This window comes from Pelobates fuscus, chromosome 11, assembly GCF_036172605.1.
Source record: "Pelobates fuscus isolate aPelFus1 chromosome 11, aPelFus1.pri, whole genome shotgun sequence".
Classification (NCBI taxonomy): Eukaryota; Metazoa; Chordata; class Amphibia; order Anura; family Pelobatidae; genus Pelobates; species Pelobates fuscus.
Genome location: NC_086327.1, coordinates 44,148,655 through 44,172,416, shown reverse-complemented (window position 1 = coordinate 44,172,416; position 23,762 = coordinate 44,148,655). Strand labels below are relative to the sequence as shown.

Sequence of the window (23,762 nt, the reverse complement as noted above, 5' to 3'; positions counted from 1 at the left end):
GCGGTGCAGTCCTTACCTTGTTGCCTGACAGTCTCAGCCAATAAGCTGGCACTGCAGGGCTTAGTTCACAATTGCCAACTGAAGCTCCTAAGCAGTAGCTAGCTGAAGTGGAGGTGGGAAGCAGCATCAACTGACGTCAGGTAAGAAAGAAATTTGTTCTAATAACAGTTTAACTACTTTCAATAATTACTGCAGCACACTGTAGTGGTTATGGTATTTGGAGTATTCCTTTAAACCCATTGAATCCAGTGTCAATTCAAATGACAGCTTATTAGGAGATATGGTAGGATGAAGGTTTTAAGAGACTGCTCTTTTTCAAGCATGAACTGTACTCTATAAAATATGTGTAGTTTGGATCAACATTGTTTAGTTCAAGTAACCATAAACAATTTAAAACAGGTCAGACCCGATATGTTTAGTTTCCTATACCTACACAAAAGGTAGTGCACTTACTTGAAACATTGGTAAACATGGGGGGGGGGAATTAAAAACAAAAAAGAGCTTGCAGCACTTAACCCCTTAAGGACCAAACTTTTGGAATAAAAGGGAATCATGACATGTCACACATGTCATGTGTCCTTAAGGGGTTAATTTGAAAATGCAACATAAACTCAACTGTAAGAACATTTTGATTCTGCACTTTGAATCATAGAGAAAAGGAAAAAGAGGGAGTGAGGCATCATGCTTAAGGCTTTACTTTGTATCAGTGACAAATCTTTATATTTATTCCCCCCCCCTGCAAAAATTTATTTCAGTCCTTTGAGATACACAACATGCGCACCTGACTGCTGCAGAACCTACACTAGTACAATAGACTACTCGCTAAAAGTAACAACTCTTCTTTCATTACATCGACATAATCTTATAAATTTCAAGTGCATTTCAGATCCTTAAAGAATGTCTTTGATTTAGCACCATTAAAGTTGAGGAGAAGAAAATAGGAACCCAATAGGAGCAGGTGCATAACTTACAATGGAATACCGAAAAACAAAACAAAAACACTTGTTTGTGCTATACTAGTGAAGGATTGATAAAGGGATTACACAGTTGTTTTTCCACCTGCTTTGGAAACTAAGGCAAACTGGTGTGCATCTCCTATGAATAGCTCTTTTGGACATTAGTGAAGATGATTAAGTAGAGGCCATTATTAGGCAGAAAACATAAGATGAGGAAAGATATCCTAGCACCCAAACTGAGTAAAATGTTCTGACAATGCCAGCACCAGTTAAATCTCTCTTCTACCGTCGTATAGCAAAATACAATAACTTATATTTCATAGGCTGAAAGGAAGGGCAAGTTCAATAAACCATTCAACAAGTTTCTTCGCTTGAGGTGGACGCAACGTCTAGATCTATAGACCCATGATTCACCACCAGGCGTAGTCTCTTGGAAGGAGTAAATGGACTGAATGTGACATGTATTTTCTGTTTATCTTCTGTTGGGAGTTTTGCCTGCTGTGTATTACTTTCCTGAATAAAATCACTAGTTGATATTTCTGTTAGCGAGGTGTTAGAGCATTTTCCAGTACCTGAGCATTTTCGTTTTAGAGTGTTGTTCAAACCCAACTTCACATATGGCTTTAGACACAATTTGGGATCCAACTGCATTTCTACATTAAGGTGTTCTTGTATAACCAGATTACACTGACGAGGTACGGCATGGGCAGTCTGACTGGTCATCTTTACATGACCATTAAAATTCATCTTTTCTTGCCCTGAATTAATAAAGGCTCCTTTCTTTTGTTTTAAGTGATCCTTATTAATTGCATCTTTCCTTTCCGTAAACTGTATTGGTCTGGACCTTAAAGAGAACATTTTGCGCGTATATGGCTTGTTTAACTGTGCAGATTCTACATTTTCAGTGTCTTGGTCAACAGTGTGGTTGAGGGTTTCATGAGTTAAATTGACCTGGGCCTGAGAGATCATAGCAGGTAGAGAGTAATTATATGTATTATTTATATGGTTTGAGGTGTTTAAACTGGCTGATTTTAGGTTTTGAGTTTCATATACAACAGGCTTCCCTAGATTTACAGTAACATGTTTTATCCCAAACTGCACAGGTGAAATATTGTTTAATTTTGATTTTGGGGCATTTGCATCATCTAGCAGACATTGGAGATTTTCAGCTTGGGAGCCTGAAGGTGGAGAATCATTGTCTATAGTCTCTAGCTGTTGATATGTTGTCCCTATATCAGGAGATAACCTACTGTTGTCCAACAATACCATTGAAACATCTTGGTCAGAAACACAGCTGGAGGTACCATCACAATTTTGTCTGCTAGTTTGGGAATCCAAATCAGTAAAAGAGAAAACTGAATGTGTTTCACAAAGCACATCCATAGTTTGCTCTTCCACGCGGTTATCTCCTACACATGTTTCAAACAAAGAGTGATCTTTGGCATTTTGTTCTAATACAACAGTTTCAACATCTTCAACTGCTTGAGACAGTATGCTTGGGGTGCTTGTGTCAGTCTCATTATTTGATAGGACTTGTAACTTTTCAAAGCCAATAGTTTGCCGTCGCAGAGACACTACAGGCTCTTTTGAGAGTTTGCAGCAGTGACCACCACGTGTCCTCTGGAGATTGTGACCATCTTTACACTTCTTATAGTTATGCAGGATGATACGAACATGTTTTAAAACAGTCCCCTTGGGTAGAGCAAATTTCAACACGGAGTATGAATTCCTTTCTTCAGAGGTCGAGTACCTCACTGGATTCAAAGTGCGGTAATTTGGAGGTGAAGTAGGTGACCTGAGTCTTGGAGACAGTATTGGATTTCTGCGGTTTGCATGCCTCTTTTTTGGACTGGACGACAGCCTGTATCTTGAACCTGAAAGAGAGAGAGAAATTACAAACTAATCAGAGCATGTTATTAGTAGGTCACCAAATCCCAAAGGCATAATTCAAGTGTAATTTACATACAAACACCTGTTCATATAGTAAGATGAAGTTACAAGACACTGTATAAAATTATATTTAAAAAATAGTTTAGTATACGTATGCATGCAGTAAAATAAGATTTTAGTTTTTAGAATTTAGATTTCTAGTTTGCTGAAAGTCAGAGGTATTGAACCATACATAAAATATAGAGTTCTAGCTTGGTCAAGAAGACTTACCAAGTTATTTATTTCAACACTAAAACATTAACTCTATCAATATAATACATAGCTTTGTCTGCTGCTATTTAGGCAAATAATTTTGAAACATCAGTTATAGGAGTTTTATTAACCCCTTAAGGACCAAACTTTTGGAATAAAAGGGAATCATGACATGTCACACACGTCATGTGTCCTTAAGGGGTTAAAGGGACATGCATCACTTGACATTTATTTTATTTATTTTTTTAAACCAGCGAACACTCACACAAGCATAGAAAAAAAAAAATTAAACAAGAAAAGTATGTAATAAATGTTTATACACTTGCTATAAATATTGTGTTTTCTTTCTGGCACACCTCTGCGTGGGCCTACTTCCCGCCTCTCATCAACCCCCTAATTGTCCCATCTTAGTTTCACAAGAACTATCGCTAACCATGTATGAGAAACTACGTGCACGCTCATGACTTTATGCTAACAAAATATCAAGAGATGCTGAGACTCATGGGAATAATGACAACTAATTGTCGGCATCTCTGCATATAGTCTAGAAAGAGTAAGTACCAATTAGTTGTATGTGTTTGTATTGCTAAATAGACACACTAAATTTGTATTTATAATTTGTAGCAGATGTATTGAAAGGCCCTTACTTAACATGTTCAGCACTTTGGTTTTTGACACTATATAAATATAGCTTCCACCGTAATTACAGAACAAAGTCTATGCAGCACACTTGACAATATAGCATAAACATTTGTATGATGTCAAGCTTTAACCCCTTAAGGACACGACATGTGTGACATGTAATGATTCCCTTTTATTCCAGACGTTTGGTCCTTAAGGGGTTAAGGAAAAAATTAAATTAATAAAAAGAGTAAATGTTACAGAACCCTTATCATGACATTACAAGACAGAGTTCAGAAGATGGATATCATAGTCAGTCTCTGAATGAGACAGTGGAAATGACCGGACTATAGGTTGAAATATGAGTAATCAGCAGAGTAGATATTTATGTGGGGAAAAAAATAAATAAAGAGGGAACTATTAGGACATAACATGAAATTTCTGAAATGTAAAGCTAATTGGCTAATGACATTGCCGGAGGTGGAGTTACATCTCTGGCAACTAAGGAGTTAATCTCCATATGTGCAGCGTTTCTAAGCATATGTGCAGTGTTTCTAGGCGAAACGCTGCACATGCAGACTGAAGTGGTCATGTTGCTTGGAGTACTGTTACATGTACTATCATTACATAAAATGGTTTCTAAAAGGCTTCGAATGATACATGGAGAGATGTGAATTAGTCAGATGTATGCAATTGCGTTACTAAAGAAAGAAAACCTAAAGTCATACCGTCTCCTAGGACAGTGATGGCAAACCTTTTCAGCCAGAGTGTCCAAGCCGCAATACATGCCAACTTTTTTTCCTCAATTAAACCTGAATACTGAGGTTTAAAGGAACACTATAGGGTCAGGAACACAAACATGTATTCCTGACCCTATAGTGTTTAAACCACCAGCTAGCCTCCCTGGGCCTCGCATGCCTCCCTAAACATAGCAAAATCATACTTGTATTCAAGCCTGAAGCTGTAGCTCTGCATACGGTTTGCCTCAGAATAGCAAGCTGTCTGCTGACATCATCAGGAGTGGTGGCCTGATCCAATCACAGTGCTTCCCCATAGGATTGGCTGAGACTGACAAGTAGGCAGATAAGGGGCAGAGCCAGCAATTCAAACACAGCCCTGGCCAATCAGCATCTCCTCACAGAGATGAATTGAATCAATTAATCTCTATGAGGAAAGTTCAGTTTCTGCATGCAGAGGGAGGAGACACTGAATGTTCGGATGCATTTTAGGCAGCCATGACCCAGGAAGGATCTCTAACAGCTATCTGAGGAGTGGCCAGTGAAGTTTTGTTTACAGCAAAAAGCCTGAGGGTAATGATTCTACTCACCAGAACAAATTCAATAAGCTGTAGTTGTTCTGGTGACTATAGTGTCCCTTTAAGTTTAGAAAAAATAACTCATACAGTTGTCTGAAGTAATTCTCCTCTTCTCTAGCCACAGCATATCCCCCTCTCCCTCCAGATTCTCCTTCTCCTCTTCCCCAGATGCTCCTCCTCCTCTTCCATTCTCCCCGCAGCATCTCCTCTTCTCTCCCCGCATCTCCTCCTGAATCCGATTACTTCCCCCTGCTGTGAGGGGGTGTGGGCGCGAGGGAGCACTGACTTGCCTGCTGTTCCAGCACTGCTCCCTCCACTGATGCCACCGGGAAACAGGAAATCATGTCAATTAAATATAAGAATTAACATGTTAACTAACCGTGGAGATTCTTTTTTCGATTAGCACCATGCTGGTTTTGCTTGCAACTAGGCTCTTGCAACCTTAGCAGGCGGCCATCTGTCTCTCGAAGCTGGTATTTTTCTAATGAGGTAGATTCAGACTGTTCTCTTTTTCGTAGCTTGAAAGCCCCCTCCCCTCTCCTGCAAGACATAAAAAGTTTACATTTACATAGGTTGAAAGCCCCCTCCCTTCTTCTGCAAGACAGTAAAAGTTTAAATTTACATAGATTGGCAACTTAATCTATAGTAATGGTCTAAACTCAATATCCAGAAATTATTTAAACTAAAACTGAAGTGGTAATTGGATATAACAAGTTCAAGAGACAAACAGATTGTGTTTATTTTATTTAGCTATTCTCTGAATATTCTGAGAATACAAGCATAAGTTAAAGGGAAACCTAAATTTAATTCAATCTCCCCCATGCTATAAGTCATGCCTCCCTGTCATGGGAGAGTCATCTCCACGTCAACTTCATTGTCCTCTTTGGATGGTTGGCTAAGATACATAACAAATTTAAGGCAATCTTACAAAATCTACTGTGTTACTTTATTTCCACTTTTGTCAATGACATTTTCATTACAAAACAATTGGTGCCACACAACTGCTATTTACGATGTAGAGAGAAAGCTGCATTTGAGGAAAACTAAAGTCTATAATTTACTATGCACATTAATATAAAAGAATGATCAGTAAAATAATTATAACAAAAGGAAAGCTCACCTCTCACATGTGCAGCATTCACACATCTCATTCTTCTCACCAAAAAAACTGTCTCCATAGAAACATGTAATCTCTTCATCTGGCTTAATGTCCCTGAGAACTTTCACACAAGCAGCATTCCCATCTGTCGGCACAAACTAAAACAATTGGAAAAAAAAAAAAGTTACTTTGGATTTTTTTTGTTGATTATACTAATACACTATTTCCTAAGGGCATCAAATACAAACACATGGATGAAACCCTGTATGCATGGTTTACAACACAAAACTCTGATCTCTGTGTTGATGAGCCCTCTCATGCACAGCTTACAATAAGTGTTTATCAGATAGAGGTTGGATTTGTGAAATGTATAAGCCTGCAATCTTCATCAACATGATGTGAGCACCATGATGTATCATTCAGAGATCTGCGCAGACAGACTGTTTTTCCCATAATGCCATGGTTGCCAATGACAATCCATTCTGTTATGACTGTCATGAGCACGGTTGTCTTATATCACTTGTAAACACCCCCACAGGCATCATACATACTCTTAACAGTAATAATAATAGTCATAGTCTGCCAGCCTGGCCAATCTCAGCTATTGCAGTCCACAGGGAAATACTGTGGGCCACTAGCCCATGCACAAACCCACACAGTGCTTGGCAAGCAATGGCCATATGCAAATCTTGCCTGCTGCATCACTTAAGCACACCTTCAGAAATATTAATGTGAAAAAGAATGGTGTGAGAAACCATAACCCTGTTTTATGCTAGTGGACTAGAGTGCAGGAGTTTGGTTAAAGCAACTTACAATACATTTTAATAATATATAGCTAACAATTTAAATATCAGAGTCTGTTATACCTTTATTATAGTGTTATCCCATGTCTAACAAGAAATGATAACGGTTCTGCTATCCCCAGATTTTTTTATGGTTTCCTACTTCTAACGTCAGTATAAAAAGTCAACAGAAAGTATTCCGCAAGCACTAACACACTGCTTGCAAGCTTTCCTGCTCAGGTTAGAGTTATTTAACAACGCACATGTGCAGGCCTGGTTTGTTGGCATTTTGTCAGCACCACTATGTACTGAGATCACTCTGCAGTTATATATAAATTAATTTTTCAAAGGCATACCTTACAGTTTGGCCGACAATCTTCGGACCATCGAGGAGGAGAAGAAAAACAAAAAAACAAGAGACTGTTAAAATACGAATAATTTTCCAGTCTAATATCAGTTCAATCAACAGTAGGAGATGCAATAGGAAACTTATTTCATAGTCAGACCATTATTACATTAGAACAGTTTGCTTTCAGTGATCAATGAAGATCCGTCTTCTACAGGTCAAGTTTGGCAAGTATAGTATCGGTATGGGAATTATCTGAGTGCACAAAGATGAAAGTCTTGCCCTGTAATTAATGCCTTTATATAAAGGACTTTGAGCACAGAGGTTTGATACAGATATTTGCAGCCTGTTGTTGAGTACTTCGGTCCAATACAATACTTCCTGTATGAAGCTGGCCCAAAGACGCATGCAGGCAATCACAGCAATCTCCCAATCAAATGCTTCTTACAGAGAAGCATTTAAACACATCCTTCTGTGATGGCTAATTCTGTATGTGCACGGGGCCTCAGGCAGCTCTATTTATGACAAGGTTTATACTTACAGGCACTAATTACTGATGAGCAGCACCTGCAAGTCACAATCAGCACACTAAGCATGCTGACGTCACCAACTCTGGAATATATTCTGATTTAGATGGCTTGGAAGCGTGGATTAAAACTGTGCTTTCAAGCCTCAATATAAGACAATATGTAGAACTGGAAGTTAGGACAAAAAGGGCAGCATTATGGCACTATAACAACTTTAATAAGGTGAAGATGTTATATGACCTACAGTATTCCCTTAATTATTACTCAACCTGTACACTAACATAGGAGCATGCAGATCTAAGTCAAATAACAATATGTAAATAAATCACCATGATTGATGAAAGCAGCAGGCCCTAACCAGAGCTGAGCACATTTCTTTCGAGTGGAGTACATTACGCTGAAATCATTCTCCCCAAAGCGCAGAAGACTTTCATCTGCTTTGGTTAGTTCAGAAATGCATCCAACAAGCAGTTCAATCTTTTCATTCTTTACCCTAAAAATATAAAAATCAAATAAACTTACCTTACATTCAATTTTAGAAAGCTTTAAACTCATTTACAGTTTTATAAGCAAACAGTAAAAATAATCAGCGGTCAAAAGGTAGAAACACTTGCAACATTAAAAGAATTGGCAAAACACACAGCCGTTATATAGCATCAATTTGTTGGTTAGTATACCCAAATAAAATAAATACAAATCAAATAGGAATCTGGCCAACAGCCCTTCCTCAAATGGCAAATTACCACAAACAAGGCCTTAGGCCTTCATGCACCATGTGTGTAAATTTATGACTTTGTTTGCAGTTCTCAATGACTAACCAATTGCAGGAATCACATTCTAACTTGTCCAAGAAGGAAAAACAATGTCACAAAAATATGAACGTCAGTGGTGTTTTACAAACAACAGAGAACAACTGAGGAGTTCTGTCATTTTTTCAGGTGCATTCAGACGTCACTGCAGACCCCAGGTGACTAAAATCTCAACACGATGGTTTAAAGTATGAACAAAAATCACTCAAAGCTTTGACACCCAGATAATTCATTACTAAGTGCCAATTTAACTCAGACTGTGCCACATACATGGCAATTACCAGAAGGCACAACTCATACAATTTTGTGACCAAATGTTTCCTGCTGTACATTGTATAGTTACGAGGAATATGCTAGAGCTTTCTATACTTCGTGATAAAATGGTTCTCTGCTATTAGGGCTTTTTTCACAACACCAGGGTTTAAACTATGGGCTTTGTGTAAGTAAAATGTGAGGAAATTTAACTTGGCTGCATGCGTTCACTGTAGCCAAATCTATATCTTTTTCAGTGATACTGCATACCTGAACAGAAAGTAGTTACTTACATTACTTCTATACCATCAATTCTAGTTTTACTAACTACTCTCACTAAAATCAGGTGGTTACCAAGAGTTAAGAAAGTACTGAGATTAGGACAAAAAGCAGTCCCATTTAAAAGCTTTTTTCGTGCAGAGAGTGCTTTGTACCTACCAGCATCTAGTAGAGACTACTTTGGCTCCATTTTTTTCCAGTGAGTACCGGTTGCAGCGAAGAATCATAAAACCACTCTCTGGCAGGTACATCCGCAAATATCTAAATATCTGGAAAATATATATAAAAATTAAAAAAATTAAAATATATTGGCTATATTCCACTTAAAGGTAAATCTTAATTTACAGCTGTAGACACTGATATTTAGACTCCAAGAAAGCAGTATCGTCAAAATTAGGACAACAAAGTAGAGTTTTAAAAGGGACACTCCAGGCACCCAGACCACTTCTGCCCATTGGAGTGGTCTGGGTTCCAACTCCCGCTACCCTTAACCCTGCAAGTGTAATTATTGAAGTTTTTTTTATAAACTGCAATAATTACCTTGCAGGGTTAACTCCACCTCAAGTGGCTGTCTACTAGACAGCCACTAGAGGGCCCTTCCTGAAGTATAGCACAGAAAACCTGTGCTAGAGCGTCGCTGGACGTCCTCACACTGTGTGAGGACCTCCAGCGTCGCTCAATTCCCCATAGGAAAGTATTGAAAAGCATTTTCAATGCTTTCCTATGGAGAACTCTAATGCGCATGCGCATTAGGTCTTCCCAGCCGGCGGATGGGATCAGTCTTGTCCACTGGCCGACGTAATGAAGAGGAGGAGCGGCGGCGACGGAAGAAGCAGCGACGTGGGACATGTCGCTGCCTCTGGTAAGTCACTGAAGGGGTTTTCACCCCTTCAACAACCGGGGATTGGAAGGTGGTAGGGAGAGGGGACCTGCAGTGCCAGGAAAACGGATTGTTTTCCTGGCACTGGAGAGTCATTTTAACTATGCTGGAAGCTGTAATACACATTATAATACTCAGACGTTTTGTAAGAAGTATTGATCAAACACAGCATGGGAAAATTAATGTACACCCTCTTTGAATTCAATGGCTTTTACATAGCCAGACATCATAACAATCATCTGTTCCTTAGCAGGTCTTAAGATAAGGTAAATATAACCTCAGATTTACAACACATAACATATTACACTTTACCATGGTTTATTTAACAAAAATAAAGCCAAAATGGAGAAGCCACGTGTGAAAAACTAAGTACACCCTTACTGCTGGCAAAGGAATTTAGAGGCCAAGTAGCAGACATGTGCTGCTAGTCAAATGTCCATTGATCATTTGATCCCCAGCAAGTGTGACCAACTCTATAAAAGCCAAAGTTTTACAAGTTTGCTAGTCTGGAGCATTCAGGTGTGTGTTAACACAATGCCAAGTAGGAAAGACATAAGCAATGATCTTAGAGAAGCACCTGTTGTTGCCCATCAAACTAGGGTGGGTTGAAAGGCCAGTTCCAAACAATTTAAAGTCGATCATTTAACAGTTAGAAAGTCAGACCATGCAGCGCTCAGAGAAATTGCAAAAACCCAAGAGTTAAATCTCAGATTCTATGGGCTTCGGTTAGCATGTTAAATGTCCAAAGGACATTGTTCCAAAAGTTTTATGATTTGTTCAGATGCAACTTTGCAAACCGAAGCCGTGCTGCCATATTCTTTTTAGAGAAAAGGCTTTCTCCTGGCAATCCTGCATGGGAGACCATACTTGTTCAGTCTTTTTCTAATTGTACGGTCATTAACTTTAACATGCTAACTAAGGCCTGCAGAGTCAGAGATGTAACCAGGAATTTTATTGATACAAAATGTTTTGCACATAGGTAATGGTTAAAGTGAATATAACGTGTTCACCTTAAAACTACATACAGATATATAGCCAGTAAACAGCAGAGATATATGGGAAGAAACTTACATGAGTCTTCAATGTGGTTTCATGCTGTTTTGTGCGGTTTTGGAAATACTGTTTGGCCCAATCTCCCGTTGTCAGGAGGCGAAATGCTGCATCCAGGTCCCTATTTTTACGGAATGTTTGCAATGCTTCACGCAAGTGATGCTGTCTTCTAATGGAAGGCAATGAACTGCAAATAGGGAAATAAATATATATTGAATGTAGACTAATTTAGACTTGGATTCCATTCATTTTTTTCTACTTAAGCTTTTCTGTTACAAAGAGTTTTATTTACGAAACAGGGAAATGGAAAACTGCATAATTGAGGCAAAAATAGAATTGGAGATTTTTTCCAGCCCACTACAATTTGAGTAGTATTTGGTTTTCTGAGTAAACCACTAAGAAACAGATAGATCTCCTGCATTCCTCCATCACTAAACACTTCACTGTGATATGCAAAAACATGCATTATTTCCATTACACTGAGAGATCAGAGTTTGCAGGAATCTATGATCTGCAAACTTTCTTTGTCTTAGGGATGAGCATAACCACCTAGCAAAGCTAGTGGGTATGCGGCAGCCTCCCGGAGTCAAATGCCAGAGCTGAAAAGGCTTGCGCTGTGCATCTGCACAGCAACAGCCTTTCAGCCAATCAGGTAATCAGGAGAGCCGTGCTGAGCGCGGGATTCCTGATTACCTCAGATTTTTTAAATTAGGAAACTGCGGATGGTTAGCACATCCCACGAAGTACTAAGGATAAATATTTCCGACAGTGTACGGGAATATATTTAAACGTCTAAACACAAATAAAACAGTTCAAGATGCCAATAGTACAGGGGAACAAGAAAATATTTAATAAATCATGAAAACATACAAGATATACTTGAAACTTTGTATAAAACAGCTGAACTGAAAAACAAGGCAACAATGTATGCCAAAGGAAAGTAACAAATGAATAGTGGAAACATTCAACAAATTGCAACAAAATAAGTTCAATAAAAGAGAAGAGAAATGTTGAAACAAGTCTCAGCAAACATATTCTTTATGCAGGGAGTCCATGCGAATATTGAACCGACGAGACTACTTGCATCGACTTCTCCTATTTAGGTGGATCTTTGGTTTGTTGGTCCTGTCTTGGAGTACGGCTATAGTCTGTAAAAAACAAAACAGAGAACGGTTATCAAATGTTGAATAAGCACCAGATAACCTTATGTTTTAGAAAGCTAACTACCACCAGCAGGCAAAACTCTAACTTGGAGGAGGGTGGGACGGGCGCTATTGCTAGGTGGTTATGCTCATCCCTAAGACAAAGAAAGTTTGCAGATCATAGATTCCTGCAAACTCTGATTTGTCCTCCGGGAGGCATAACCACCTAGCAAAGCTAGTGGGTAGAATAGCACACACCTGGTGGTGGTCCTAAGAAACTGAAGGCGTTCAACTTCTGATGGCCTCCAGTAAAATCTAACAAAGGTTTTACTGGACAACCATCTTGCAGCTTTCAAGATAGTAGGGAGAGGAAGGCCCTTTCCTGCTGCTTTAGTAGCCGAGGCTCCCCTAATTGAATGGCTTTTGAACACTGAAACATCAATTCCAGCCGTAGACATGGCGGAAAGTATCCAGCCTCTAATTGTATCAACCTTGGCTGGACGAAAGGGATTCCTTGATGTAATGAATAATTGACTGATATCATTTCTAAATACAGCCGAAAGTTGAAGGTACGATTGTAACAAACTGACTAAACATAAGCCTGGATCGGAAGAATCTTGGACCAAGTCCAGTTCTACCGGACCAGGAGAAAAATGGGATGTTTTTTGTCTGCCTTAAGGAAATTTAATAAGACATCAACATCCCAAGTAGATGTGTAGCGTGGGGTATATGGGCGGCAGACGGCTAACCCTTTTAGTAATCTCAAATACAGGGCATCCTGAGTAAGGTTGGGGATCAGGAAGTTTAAGGCAGATCCGTAGGTCTTGATTGAACTGACAGATAAACCAGAAGTAAGAAAAAGGGTAAGGGTAAGGGTAAGAAATTCTAACGCCAAAGGAATGGTATCAGATCCTTGTGTGTTAGACAGAAAAGAAACCTCCCATTCTTTGAATTCCTCGATCATCTTTCTATATCTTACCCTAGTTCTACGTCTTAAAGATGAGTTAATAATATCCAAGACCTGATCCGATAAAAGGGGATGTGTTAACAGCCTACCAGGGCTGCGATCCACATTAGCTGCGGGAGCTTGAGCAGAAGATCGCTGGTTCCCTGAAAGCAGTCCACTGTCATGCCTAATGGGATCTTGGTTCCCTTGACTAACTGATGGATCAAGGGATACCAGGGTCTGGAGGTCCATACTGGATAAACGAGAACTAAGCTCTGCACCCTGTCCCTGCGGATCTTCTCCAGCACTTTCATCAGTAAAGATGGAGGGGGGGAAAGCATAACCATTTTCCAAGCTCCCTTTGTCCAGGTTCGGGAGACGAACCTGGGGGTTTGAGACGATGTTTGGGATGCAAACAGATCTACCTGTCTCTGGCCAAAATTGCTTTCTATCCGTTGAAAAGAGCAATCTTTAATTGAATCGTTGCCAGGGACAGACTTTGGCGAGAGAGAGAGTCTGCAAGCTCGTTCGCCTCTCCCGGAACATATTCTGCGAAGACCTGAACATTGGTTGCTAAGGCCCAGGAACAAAGATCTAGAGCCTCTAAGCAAAGACCCCTTGATCTTGTACCCCCTCTGTGGTTTATATAAGCCACCGCTGTCCTGTTGTCCGAATGGACTTTTACCAACATCCGTGACTGGTTTAGAGGAACTAGGCCCTTGAGAGCTAATTTTATAGCTCGTAACTCCAAAATGTTTATATGGAGGTGACTCTCTTGGTCTGACCAGATTCCCCTTATGGCGTTCTGGGATGTAAACGCACCCCAACCGTGACTTGAGGCATCTGACGTCAGAGTGACTGTCGCAGGCTGCTCTAACAGTGGACGAGGAAGTGGAATTTCTAACTCCAGAATGGACTTCAGTTCTTCTCTGACCTTCTTGGGGAGAACTAATTTTGATTCCCAATGGCCACCCTGTCTTAGTCGGTTCCCTAAAAACAGCTGACTTCTTCTGCAAAGTAAGGGGGAATTGTTGTATGCTGGTGTTAAAGCTATTAATTTCCCGATAATCTTTGCTAGGTCTCTCAAGGACCAACTCTGGTGCCTGAGAGATGAGTTGAGATGTACCAGTAGTTTGTCCCATTTGTCTTGAGGGATTCCAAGAGACATAGTCCTGGTGTTCAGTAAGAAACCCAGAAAGAGGATGCTTTGAGTGGGAATTAGGACTGATTTCTGTAGGTTTACTACAAATCCTAGGTCTTGTAAAAGGGAAGCAAGGTAATCCCTTTGAGAAGCAAGGGCTTCCCCATCTGGATGCATGAGCAGGATGTCGTCTAGATAGTATAGACACATGAAACCTTTTAGTCTGACATGAGCTATCACTGATTTCATAATTCTGGAGAATGTGTATGGTGCGTTGGATAGGCCAAACACCAAAACGGTCCACTGCCACACTCTCCCTTTCCACTGAAACCTGAGAAAACGCCTGTGTTTCTTGGCTATGGGGACTGAATGGAAGGCATCTTTTAGGTCTTTATGCAGAAAAAGGCTTTCTGTACTAAGCCTGGAAGATCTGATAAACCCTCCATCCTGAACCTTTTCCTTTTGATGAAAGCGTTCAGAGGCCTCACGTTTAGGACCGGTCTCCAGGAACCGTCTGACTTTGGGATTGGGAACAATGGGATGACCCATCCTGTAATAGACGTGTCTGCCAACTCTATTTTCCCTTGACTTAAAGCTAAGGAAAGGAAGGCATCTAGCACTGGGTTCACCTCTCTGAGGGGTGCAAACTTCTGGACTGGGAACCTTAAAAGGAGGAGTTGTAAACCCCTTTGAAAAATCTTTAGGACCCATTTGTCTGAGGAAATATCCTTCCAATTTAGTGGCATATGAGGAGGCACACTTACTTGAATGCATGGGTTTTCTTTTGGAAGCTGAACCGCCTCTGGAATGCGCTCCTCTGCCACCGCCTGGGAGCTTATGTCTTCCACTGTAGTGGCGGTACTGGGCCTGGTGAGAGGCTTCTCGGGACGCTCCTGCAGCCCTATAGGGGCGACCCTCTGTCCGAAAGGGCTTTTTGTAGCCAGGGACAGTCTTCTTGAGCTCTGAAAAGGATCTCCTTGCCTTGTAACGGCCTTTAACCTCCTGAATGAACGAGGGACCGAATAGGTGAGAATCCTCCAAATTTGGGAACTCATGCGATTTGGGGGCTAGGTCGGAGACAGCGTGATCTGCGGATGTTCGATATATAATTAAAGGCTTGGCCAATAATTAGCACTGCCCTGCCAGACGCTTTTAAAAGGGCCATCTTAGATGCTAACAGAGATGAAGTGGAAGGTTTCTGGACATTGCCTTCTTTTTCTGCCTTATCCAGCATCAGTAATAGTGGGCCCACAGCATCAGCAATTTTAAACTGTATATTGCGAAAAGTCTGGTCTGTGGGATCAGAGGATACGCTGCTCCCTGTGATGGATAACAGCGCAGGGTCTACCTCTGGGGCTCCTGAGGAGAAGGTCATCTTCCTTAACCAAGGGGGATCTGAAGGCTAGTTTAGCAAAATCTCTAACCTCAGAATCGTGCTCCATAGCCCATCTGGAGTGAAATAATTTTGATGGGAGAGTCTTTCCTAGGAGACTTACTCTGGCCATCTGAACGTTGCTTAGCTTCCCTCTCTCAGTGGAAGCCGCTGAACGAACCACTTCCTCGGATTCCCAGTCTATTTCTGGAGAGCCGTATCTGGAACTGGGACGGCTTTGGGAGGAAGAGTGAGCGAACGCTCTAGAAGAGGAAGGAGAGGGACTATCTAACCTCCAACGAGATTTGCCCTTTTCCTCTGGAAGGTGTTTCTGGTGCTCAAACGAGGGAAACACACTATTCCTTTTTTGGGGTCCTGTCCCCTTAAATTTTCTCTTACTCAAACGAGTATGAGGGGAAGGAGAAGAGGAGAAGTTTTCCTCAGACGAGGAACTGGCGGAAGAGACCAGCTGTCTTCCTTTATGTTTTTTATTTAAAACTGGGACCAAATCCTCCTCAGATGATGAAGAGGAAAGTTCCCTGGCAAGGAAAGCTCTTTTATGGAGCTTTCTAACATTGATGGGGCTGCCTTTAAGAGAGGCATCCACTAAATCTGTGGCAGACACAGAAATAGAGTCCTCCATCAATGATGCCATTTTAAAAATCTGAGGTAATCAGGAATCCCGCGCTCAGCACGGCTCTCCTGATTACCTGATTGGCTGAAAGGCTGTTGCTGTGCAGATGCACAGCGCAAGCCTTTTCAGCTCTGGCATTTGACTCCGGTGGTTATGCCTCCCGGAGGACAAAAAGTAATTCAAAAGGTCTGTAAGGAGATTTTGTTGTTTAAAGTTGACCTGTTTGACAAGATGCTTTTCAGATGAATAATAAATTGCATCTATAACTACATTACAAAACAGATTGAATATATTTAAAACAAGGTCACCTCTGCATTCTGTAATTGTAAGCCTGGTATTAAAGCAGATGGTTTGCACTGAAGTCTACCATACTTAAAGGAACACAATGTCAGAAATACACACATGTATTCGGGACACTATAGTGTTAAATTATATAGGTGACCATCCCGTCTCCAATCGCATGGGAAAGGTGTTTTTACTCACCTTTTTTCCCCCACACCACGCCAGTGGAAATCTTGATGATCTCCCATAGGAAAGCATTGGGAGGCTATTGTGCATACTTTGACAAATAACATCAGAGATCTTAAGTTTGAAGCAAGTACTCAGACATAAATTGGTAGTTTCCAGGTTTGAAATGATGTATTTGCATACAACATTACTGTATTTACAGGAAAACACAACTCACTTCAGTTTCATTTTGTGGGTCCTATACCCCAAATATGGGTCAAGCACCAAACTTGTTGCCAGGTCATCATTATCACAAAGTTCTTTTGCAGTTACTCGGTTGGAACCCATAGTATTAGTATCAGGCCTTGGTTCATGCTGTTCTCACCTGAAGAAAATGGAGAAATAAAAATGGAAAATAAATGATTATCAGGAGTGATACAAGTCAAGTAAACATCACACATGGAGAATTATGCATGTATATAAAAAAAAAAAAAATAGCTGCACTCACTCACACATCAATGCCTACCTCCCAACATATGAAATGGACAAAAGAAGATACCTTAGTTTTAGGGGTGTGAGTAGGGGTACCTAATGCGGGGTTGAAATTAGTAAGTCATCTAAAATTTCTCAAATATTCTCAAGAACATTGAATCTTATTTACACAGACTGATTTCTAAAAACACATTTAACGTAATTTACATTACTGTGAGTACTATTGCTGGGGACCTGCTATACAGCTTTGTTAAACAACAACTATACGGAGCTTCAAGAAAAAATGACCACTGGGATGAAAGAAAAAAAAAAAAAGAGAGGGACAAGATTTGGGCTCTCCTAAATCAAGTAGCAAGCATAGCTACAGTCTAGTAATCTATACTTATGGAAAGTTTTTTATAAAGTTCCAATTCACCCCACTAACCTACAATAAGTGTTATCTCCCTTCCTGTAAAAAGGAAGGGAGATCCAAGCTGGCGGAGTGTGATTGGATTAGCCACTCTCCCATACCGAACGTTAGAGAAAAGCTGTGTAGTAAACGGTCATATCAAAGCACACTCTCCATTGTGTTTAATAGTGCTGACATATCTTTATTTTTTAGTCTCTTGTAAAAAAAAAAAAAATTGATAGCCTTTTTAGGCACAGCTGAAGCTTAACAGTCTGGGTGGTCCAGACTGCCGCTCTGCACACAGCTGGATCAGCTCAATATTCACCGATACTGAAGTGCAGTAACTTATACACGGTTTGCGTTCCACTGATCACCTAGCAACTTCGGTTAAGGCACTTTGATCGGCTTGCCCACGTGCACCCGGAACGCCAGCTGCCGTCTCCCCACACATGAAGGCAGTGAGTACCCTTATGTTTACCTATATAAGTATGTTGTATTTGTATTTATGTGTTTTATTGCCATCCTGATGAAAGCCCATGTATTGGGGCTGAAACGTCAATGATTTTTTTTTAAATTTTATTATACAGGACTTCATTAAATCCTCTGAGTGCGGTCACTCCCAGTTTACATATTATATATATATATATATATATTTTTTTTTATTAAAATATTGATATTTATTTTATTCTCATATGCAAATTGAGACATTGTCCTTCTTGTGAGAAACTAGCCAGTTTGCTTTTCTTTTTACTCATCATATATAGCAAAACTATTTAAAAGATAACACTTCTAAAATTAAAATTCTACTAAGATATAATAGCATTTTTTATAAAAATTTGGATTTCACCACAACTTCAAATCCCACAACTACATTTAGAAAACCGAGTATACATTTGTGTGTTTGACAAATCTTACTACAGATTCTATAAAACTTGCTACATCCATGATTGTACAGACATATCTGCTTGAAAAAGCACAAATACAGCTTTATCTAAAGGTATTAGATAATGTCTTGCATAGTAAATAGGACACGGAGACAAGCTGCTTGTATAGTGAAGAGTGGGCCCAGCAAACAACAACATCTTCAGTTTCCGTCAGCTCCTCTTTTCAACTCTTGTGAGTACTCAGCCATCACAGCGTTGCTTTAGGTTACTATCGCAACGCTCCATGCAGCACACATGCCAGGCTTGCGAGAGTTGGAAAGAGCAGCTGCCAGAAACTAAAGATGGCTTTAGCTGGGCCCCCGCTTTACTATACAGCATCTAACCGCCTGCACAATGTCATCGGACTAACGGGGAGTGTAATGTCCCCCCTCCTATGCCACACGTAAGAGTCATATAGGGAGAAATAAAATTAACTTTATTAAAATCCTTTTTTTTTTTTTTTAAAACCTCCCCAGTATGCAGCCCCTATCCTACCCCACATATTTACACACACTATATCCACTGCAAAAAAAAACACTCTGCATGTAATATACACACACAGCAACTACACAGACACTCTGTATTCATTATACACACTAACTCCACTACTCACACACACTGCATCCATTACACAAACATAGATTACAGACACACCCACTGCATCAACTATACACACACTCTGCATCCTTGTGAGCGGACTCAGCATGTGTCAGTATGCAGACTTGGGGGCCCAGACCTTGAGCTCTGTAATGGGCCCAAACATTTCTGATAGAACAGAAAGTAAAATAATTTAAAAAGTATTCTGAATGGCTCCCTCTGGAGTTTCAGAAGACATCTAGAATTAAAGGAACACTCCACACAAATAAAGCACAAATAATAATTCCCACAGTTCCCATTGATTGGGTACAGTGTTCATTGTGTGATGCCATGGAGTCATTTGGAGGTGGGCAAGTGGAACATGCAAACACTTGGTAGTTAGTGAACTTACTTTTCATCAGAAAAGCAAGCAGTTTGGCTAGCATAGTATATACCGGTAGATGAAATTCTATTTTATTCAAATTACACCAAGTCGTGTTTAGTCACAAGAGTAGCAATTTTCCTTAAAAATCCTCACAAGTACTCGTCACATTGCTTACTCAGTATGTTTAAAAGTGAAGAGTTTAAACAAGCTGGATACGCGGTTTCACATTTTAATAAGCTACAACTGTATGCCATGCTGCATTTTATGAAAAAGTAAAAAAAGTAAAAAATAAAAATAAAAACAGTCCCTTCTGTTTACTAGTGAGTTAAGTCAGTGTCTTTACTTATTAAAGAGGTACAATAGGCACCCAGGCCACCGAATCTCATGGAGTGGTGTGTGCGAAGTGCCCCTGATGTTTTGCTCCTGCAATGTAAAACATTGTCATTTTAGAGATATTGCAATGTTTAAATTGCAGAACTAAAACACCTCTTATTGAAGGAACGTGACCGCTCATGCGGGGCAGGGGTTACAATAAGGAAATAAACACAACAATTTACAATTTTTTTTAAACAATAGTTTCCCTGTAGAATGTTTCACATATACAGGATTTATCCAGAGTTCTATATATCATATTAAACTACCTCTATAATATCTACAACAATAGTCCCACCCCCCTGATTCCACGTAACTCATTCAATCCAATTATTCTGATGTTGTTAACAAGTCACATCCATGCCTAAATCACCAACATGTTAACTCAGACCAGTGAACATGTTACAAATCTCTCTGCCTTAATAAAGCCAAAAGACCCACCTTCTCATTTCAGATTTAAAAAAAATGTTTATTAGTCACTGCATCTGCCATCTTTCTTTTAATTTATCCTCAAAGATCGGCTTATTGCATCTATTTAAGAACATCACCTTATGGCACCTACATTTGTATAATTATATCCAATACCAACAAGCACCTCTGAGCACAGTCATTGTCTCCTTTTGTCCCAGAGTGCCTAAACCTGTAAGTTCACTAATTATTAGCATTTTGTACACATGTGAAGAAATGGTTGATGCCTTTTAATTAAAGCCCAAGTGAATTACCAATTTTTATATATAAAATTAGAAAGAAAAAAAATAAACAGTTGAGAATGAATACAAAGTGTGCAATGATTTATTTATGTGACAAAACCTTGTGTAAGTTTACATACAGTCTAGAGCTCACAGAAGAAGAAAAAAATGCTTGACCCTGGGGTCTGAATTAAATGTAGAACACGCTCATTATAAATAGAACAATGGTCTACAAACCTTTCTATACACCTGCTCTTGCATTGCATTCCTTAAGGAATCAATACACAACAGACTACAGAGGAAACAGCTGATGTCTACACTTTGATGCATCTGAAAGATAGAATGCCCTTTATTAATGAATTTGGCCCACAGTACATGTTTGTTGCATGCAGTTGCACTGTCTCTTTTTTTTCCCTTTTTTTACATCCACTGCAAATCTTGAGCTGTAGAAAAAAAAAATTGGGGAGAAAAAAAAAAATGAATCACAGTAATTTAAAGTTATCAAAACATCACAAGGAGCTTGATGCTGGACATCCTCACGCTGTGCACAAAGATGTCCAGTGTCTTGCAGAGGGCCCTATAGTATTAAGAATATAGTTCTCCTTTAAACACACTCACAGTGCTCTCAGACTATGCTAGCTTTGCTTGAGGATGTCCAGTTTAAAATCCCTAAAAGAAATCATTGATTCACTCAACGGAGGAGCCCGACCCATCAGTGAGGGACCTCAGTGTGGGAATTGAGCGAGTGTAAAAATATTTTAACCCTTTATTTGCCACGGGTGGGAGCAGAGGGCTCTATAGTGTTAGGAATACAGTTTTGTATTGATAACACTAGTGTTCCTTTCACATTCAAATAGACTTTGAATTTTCACTTTAGTTAATAACCCTGTCAGGGCCTTGCTGACTTCTCTAAGGGATACTAGTTGCATCCATTCCATAATTTCATCAGCACTGGTTTATACATTCATTTACATGAAAGTATAGCACTATCAAACTCTGCAATAATTTAATATAAAAATGTGAGGGGGGAGGATTTGTCAAAAAATTATATACATGCACACATTTATATTCAGTATTGTGTAGAGTGCTTAAAGGGAAACTCCAGTGCCAGAAAAACGATCCGTTTTTCTGGCACTGGAGGGTCCCTCTCCCTCCCACCCACCAATCCCCGGTTACTGAAGGGGTGAAAACCCCTTCAGTCACTTACCTGGGACAGCGGCGATGTCCCTCGCTGCTGTCTCCGCCTCCGCGACGCTCCTCCTAGTGATTACGTCGCCGGCCGGTGGGCGAGACTAATCTTGCTCACCGGCCGAGGAGACCTAATGCGCATGCGCAGAAATTCCACCCATGCGCATTACGTCTCCCCATAGGAAAGCATTGAAAAATCATTTCAATGCTTTCCTATGGGGTTTTGAGCGACGCTGGAGGTCCTCACACAGTGTGAGGACGTCCAGCCACGCTCTAGCACAGGAAACCTGTGCTAGAACCCAGGAAGTGACCTCTAGTGGCTGTCTAGTAGACAGCCACTAGAGGTGGAGTTAACCCTGCAATGTAAATATTGCAGTTTATGAAAAACTGCAATATTTACACTTGCAGGGTTAAGGGTAGTGGGAGTTGGCACCCAGACCACTCCAATGAGCAGAAGTGGTCTGGGTGCCTGGAGTGTCCCTTTAATCTAACCTATAAATGACAACCAATGATGCTAAAAAACACAAAACTCCCAGAATTTCAAACAGAAACATATAATCCATTATATATAATCCATTATATAAAATCCAGTTTAAATGCTGGAAGGTTTTGTAACAACATGACCCACTCTGAAATGATAAGTTACAAACCAATTTATAGAGTATAAAATGGAAGTCTCTAAAACAATGTAATAAAACGTCAATACTGTTCTCGGTTAGGTTTTTGAAAGTCCGCTATCTGTAACCTACTAATATTTTACATTTACAAAGTGAATAAAATGCATTGCACTGTTATTTAAGAAACTATGAAGTCCTTTGCCCCCCTATCTAGGTACAGCCCTTCTTGGTGCATCAGACATCCCGAAATGTAGGTCACAAAGTTTAGCTGGATACTTACCTCCTAAAAATACACAAGTGTAGCTAGCATATGCAAAGTGCTGCTCTGCTGTATGCAGGATTAATGTGCTGCAATAATAAAAATTTAGGGATGTCACATTCACCATGTTTTGCTTAACACATACCTCTTAAACATACAAAATGATAACCTATGCAAAGTACTGCCTTGTTGTATGCAGAATTCAGATGCTGCAATAACAACATTTAGGGATGTCAAACTCACCATGTTTCACTGGACACACACACACACCTTTTAAACATACAAAGGGTAGCATTGGCAGAGTGCTACGATTGTGTACAAAGAATTCACATATAAAACCAAGCCACTGATTAGTGAAACATATTGCAGGATTTGAGTTCTACAGACAAGCATGGCAGCACTTTGTTTGTGTGTGTAAGCAGGAGACATGCTGGACCTGATAAGCCAGACTACATTTCCCATGATGCTCTCTGCCAGTATGTCGGCTTGCTGATCATGCCTGGGAAATGTAGTGTTTGCTGACAGCAGCTCCATGTAATGGGGGTAATAATGGGAGCTCAGACCTCCCCCCTCCTCACACACAGCATCCCCAGCACGCACTGCAGGGACCCCGCATGATATCACAGCAGACACGGACATACAGTTACAAACACACAAGGCCCCGCCCGGTGTGTATAGTGACAACAAGCTCACCGCACGCCACTTATACCGGGAATTACATGGAACAGCCCAGCGCAGGCCTCCGGGTTAGCTATACCGGGCTTTCTACCTGCCTTAAAGAGGTAAAGACCTAATTATATGGTGGGAAAAACAATAATAATCCTCACCTCACAAACGGCCCATTTTAGAAGGGGTTTCCGTTAAAGAAGAAAGCTTAATGGCGGCCGCATGATAACTGGACCTGGGAGACTGCGGGCGTCACGCGTCACGTGGGGGCAGCGTGCCAATCAGCGGGCGGCTCAGTCAGACGGGATGTGGGCATTATGTAAACAGAGCGGGCTGGGAGACTCACACACTTACTACTTGTGTATCCCTGGCAGCGGGGTCAATGCTGTGCGCTGTTAACCCTCACATGGACAGTGTGTTCATCAGGAGGGCACTCACCTCCAAAGTGACCCCTGTTTAGATCCCAA

At 40.4% G+C, this 23,762-nt stretch overlaps 1 protein-coding gene across 1 annotated transcript; it reads right to left on the bottom strand.

Annotated features, from left to right (window-relative positions):
- Positions 1–672: 672 nt before the first annotated feature.
- KMT5C (lysine methyltransferase 5C) lies at positions 673–23,535 on the bottom strand. Its single transcript, XM_063436703.1, has 9 exons — positions 23,457–23,535; positions 16,979–17,125; positions 11,080–11,245; positions 9,288–9,397; positions 8,118–8,281; positions 7,272–7,291; positions 6,155–6,291; positions 5,414–5,574; positions 673–2,830 (listed from the first exon to the last, which is right to left on the bottom strand). Exons 2-9 carry the CDS (start codon positions 17,086–17,088, stop codon positions 1,311–1,313), a joined length of 2,388 nt encoding a protein of 795 aa, XP_063292773.1. The 5' UTR covers positions 17,089–17,125; positions 23,457–23,535; the 3' UTR covers positions 673–1,310.
- Positions 23,536–23,762: the final 227 nt, after the last annotated feature.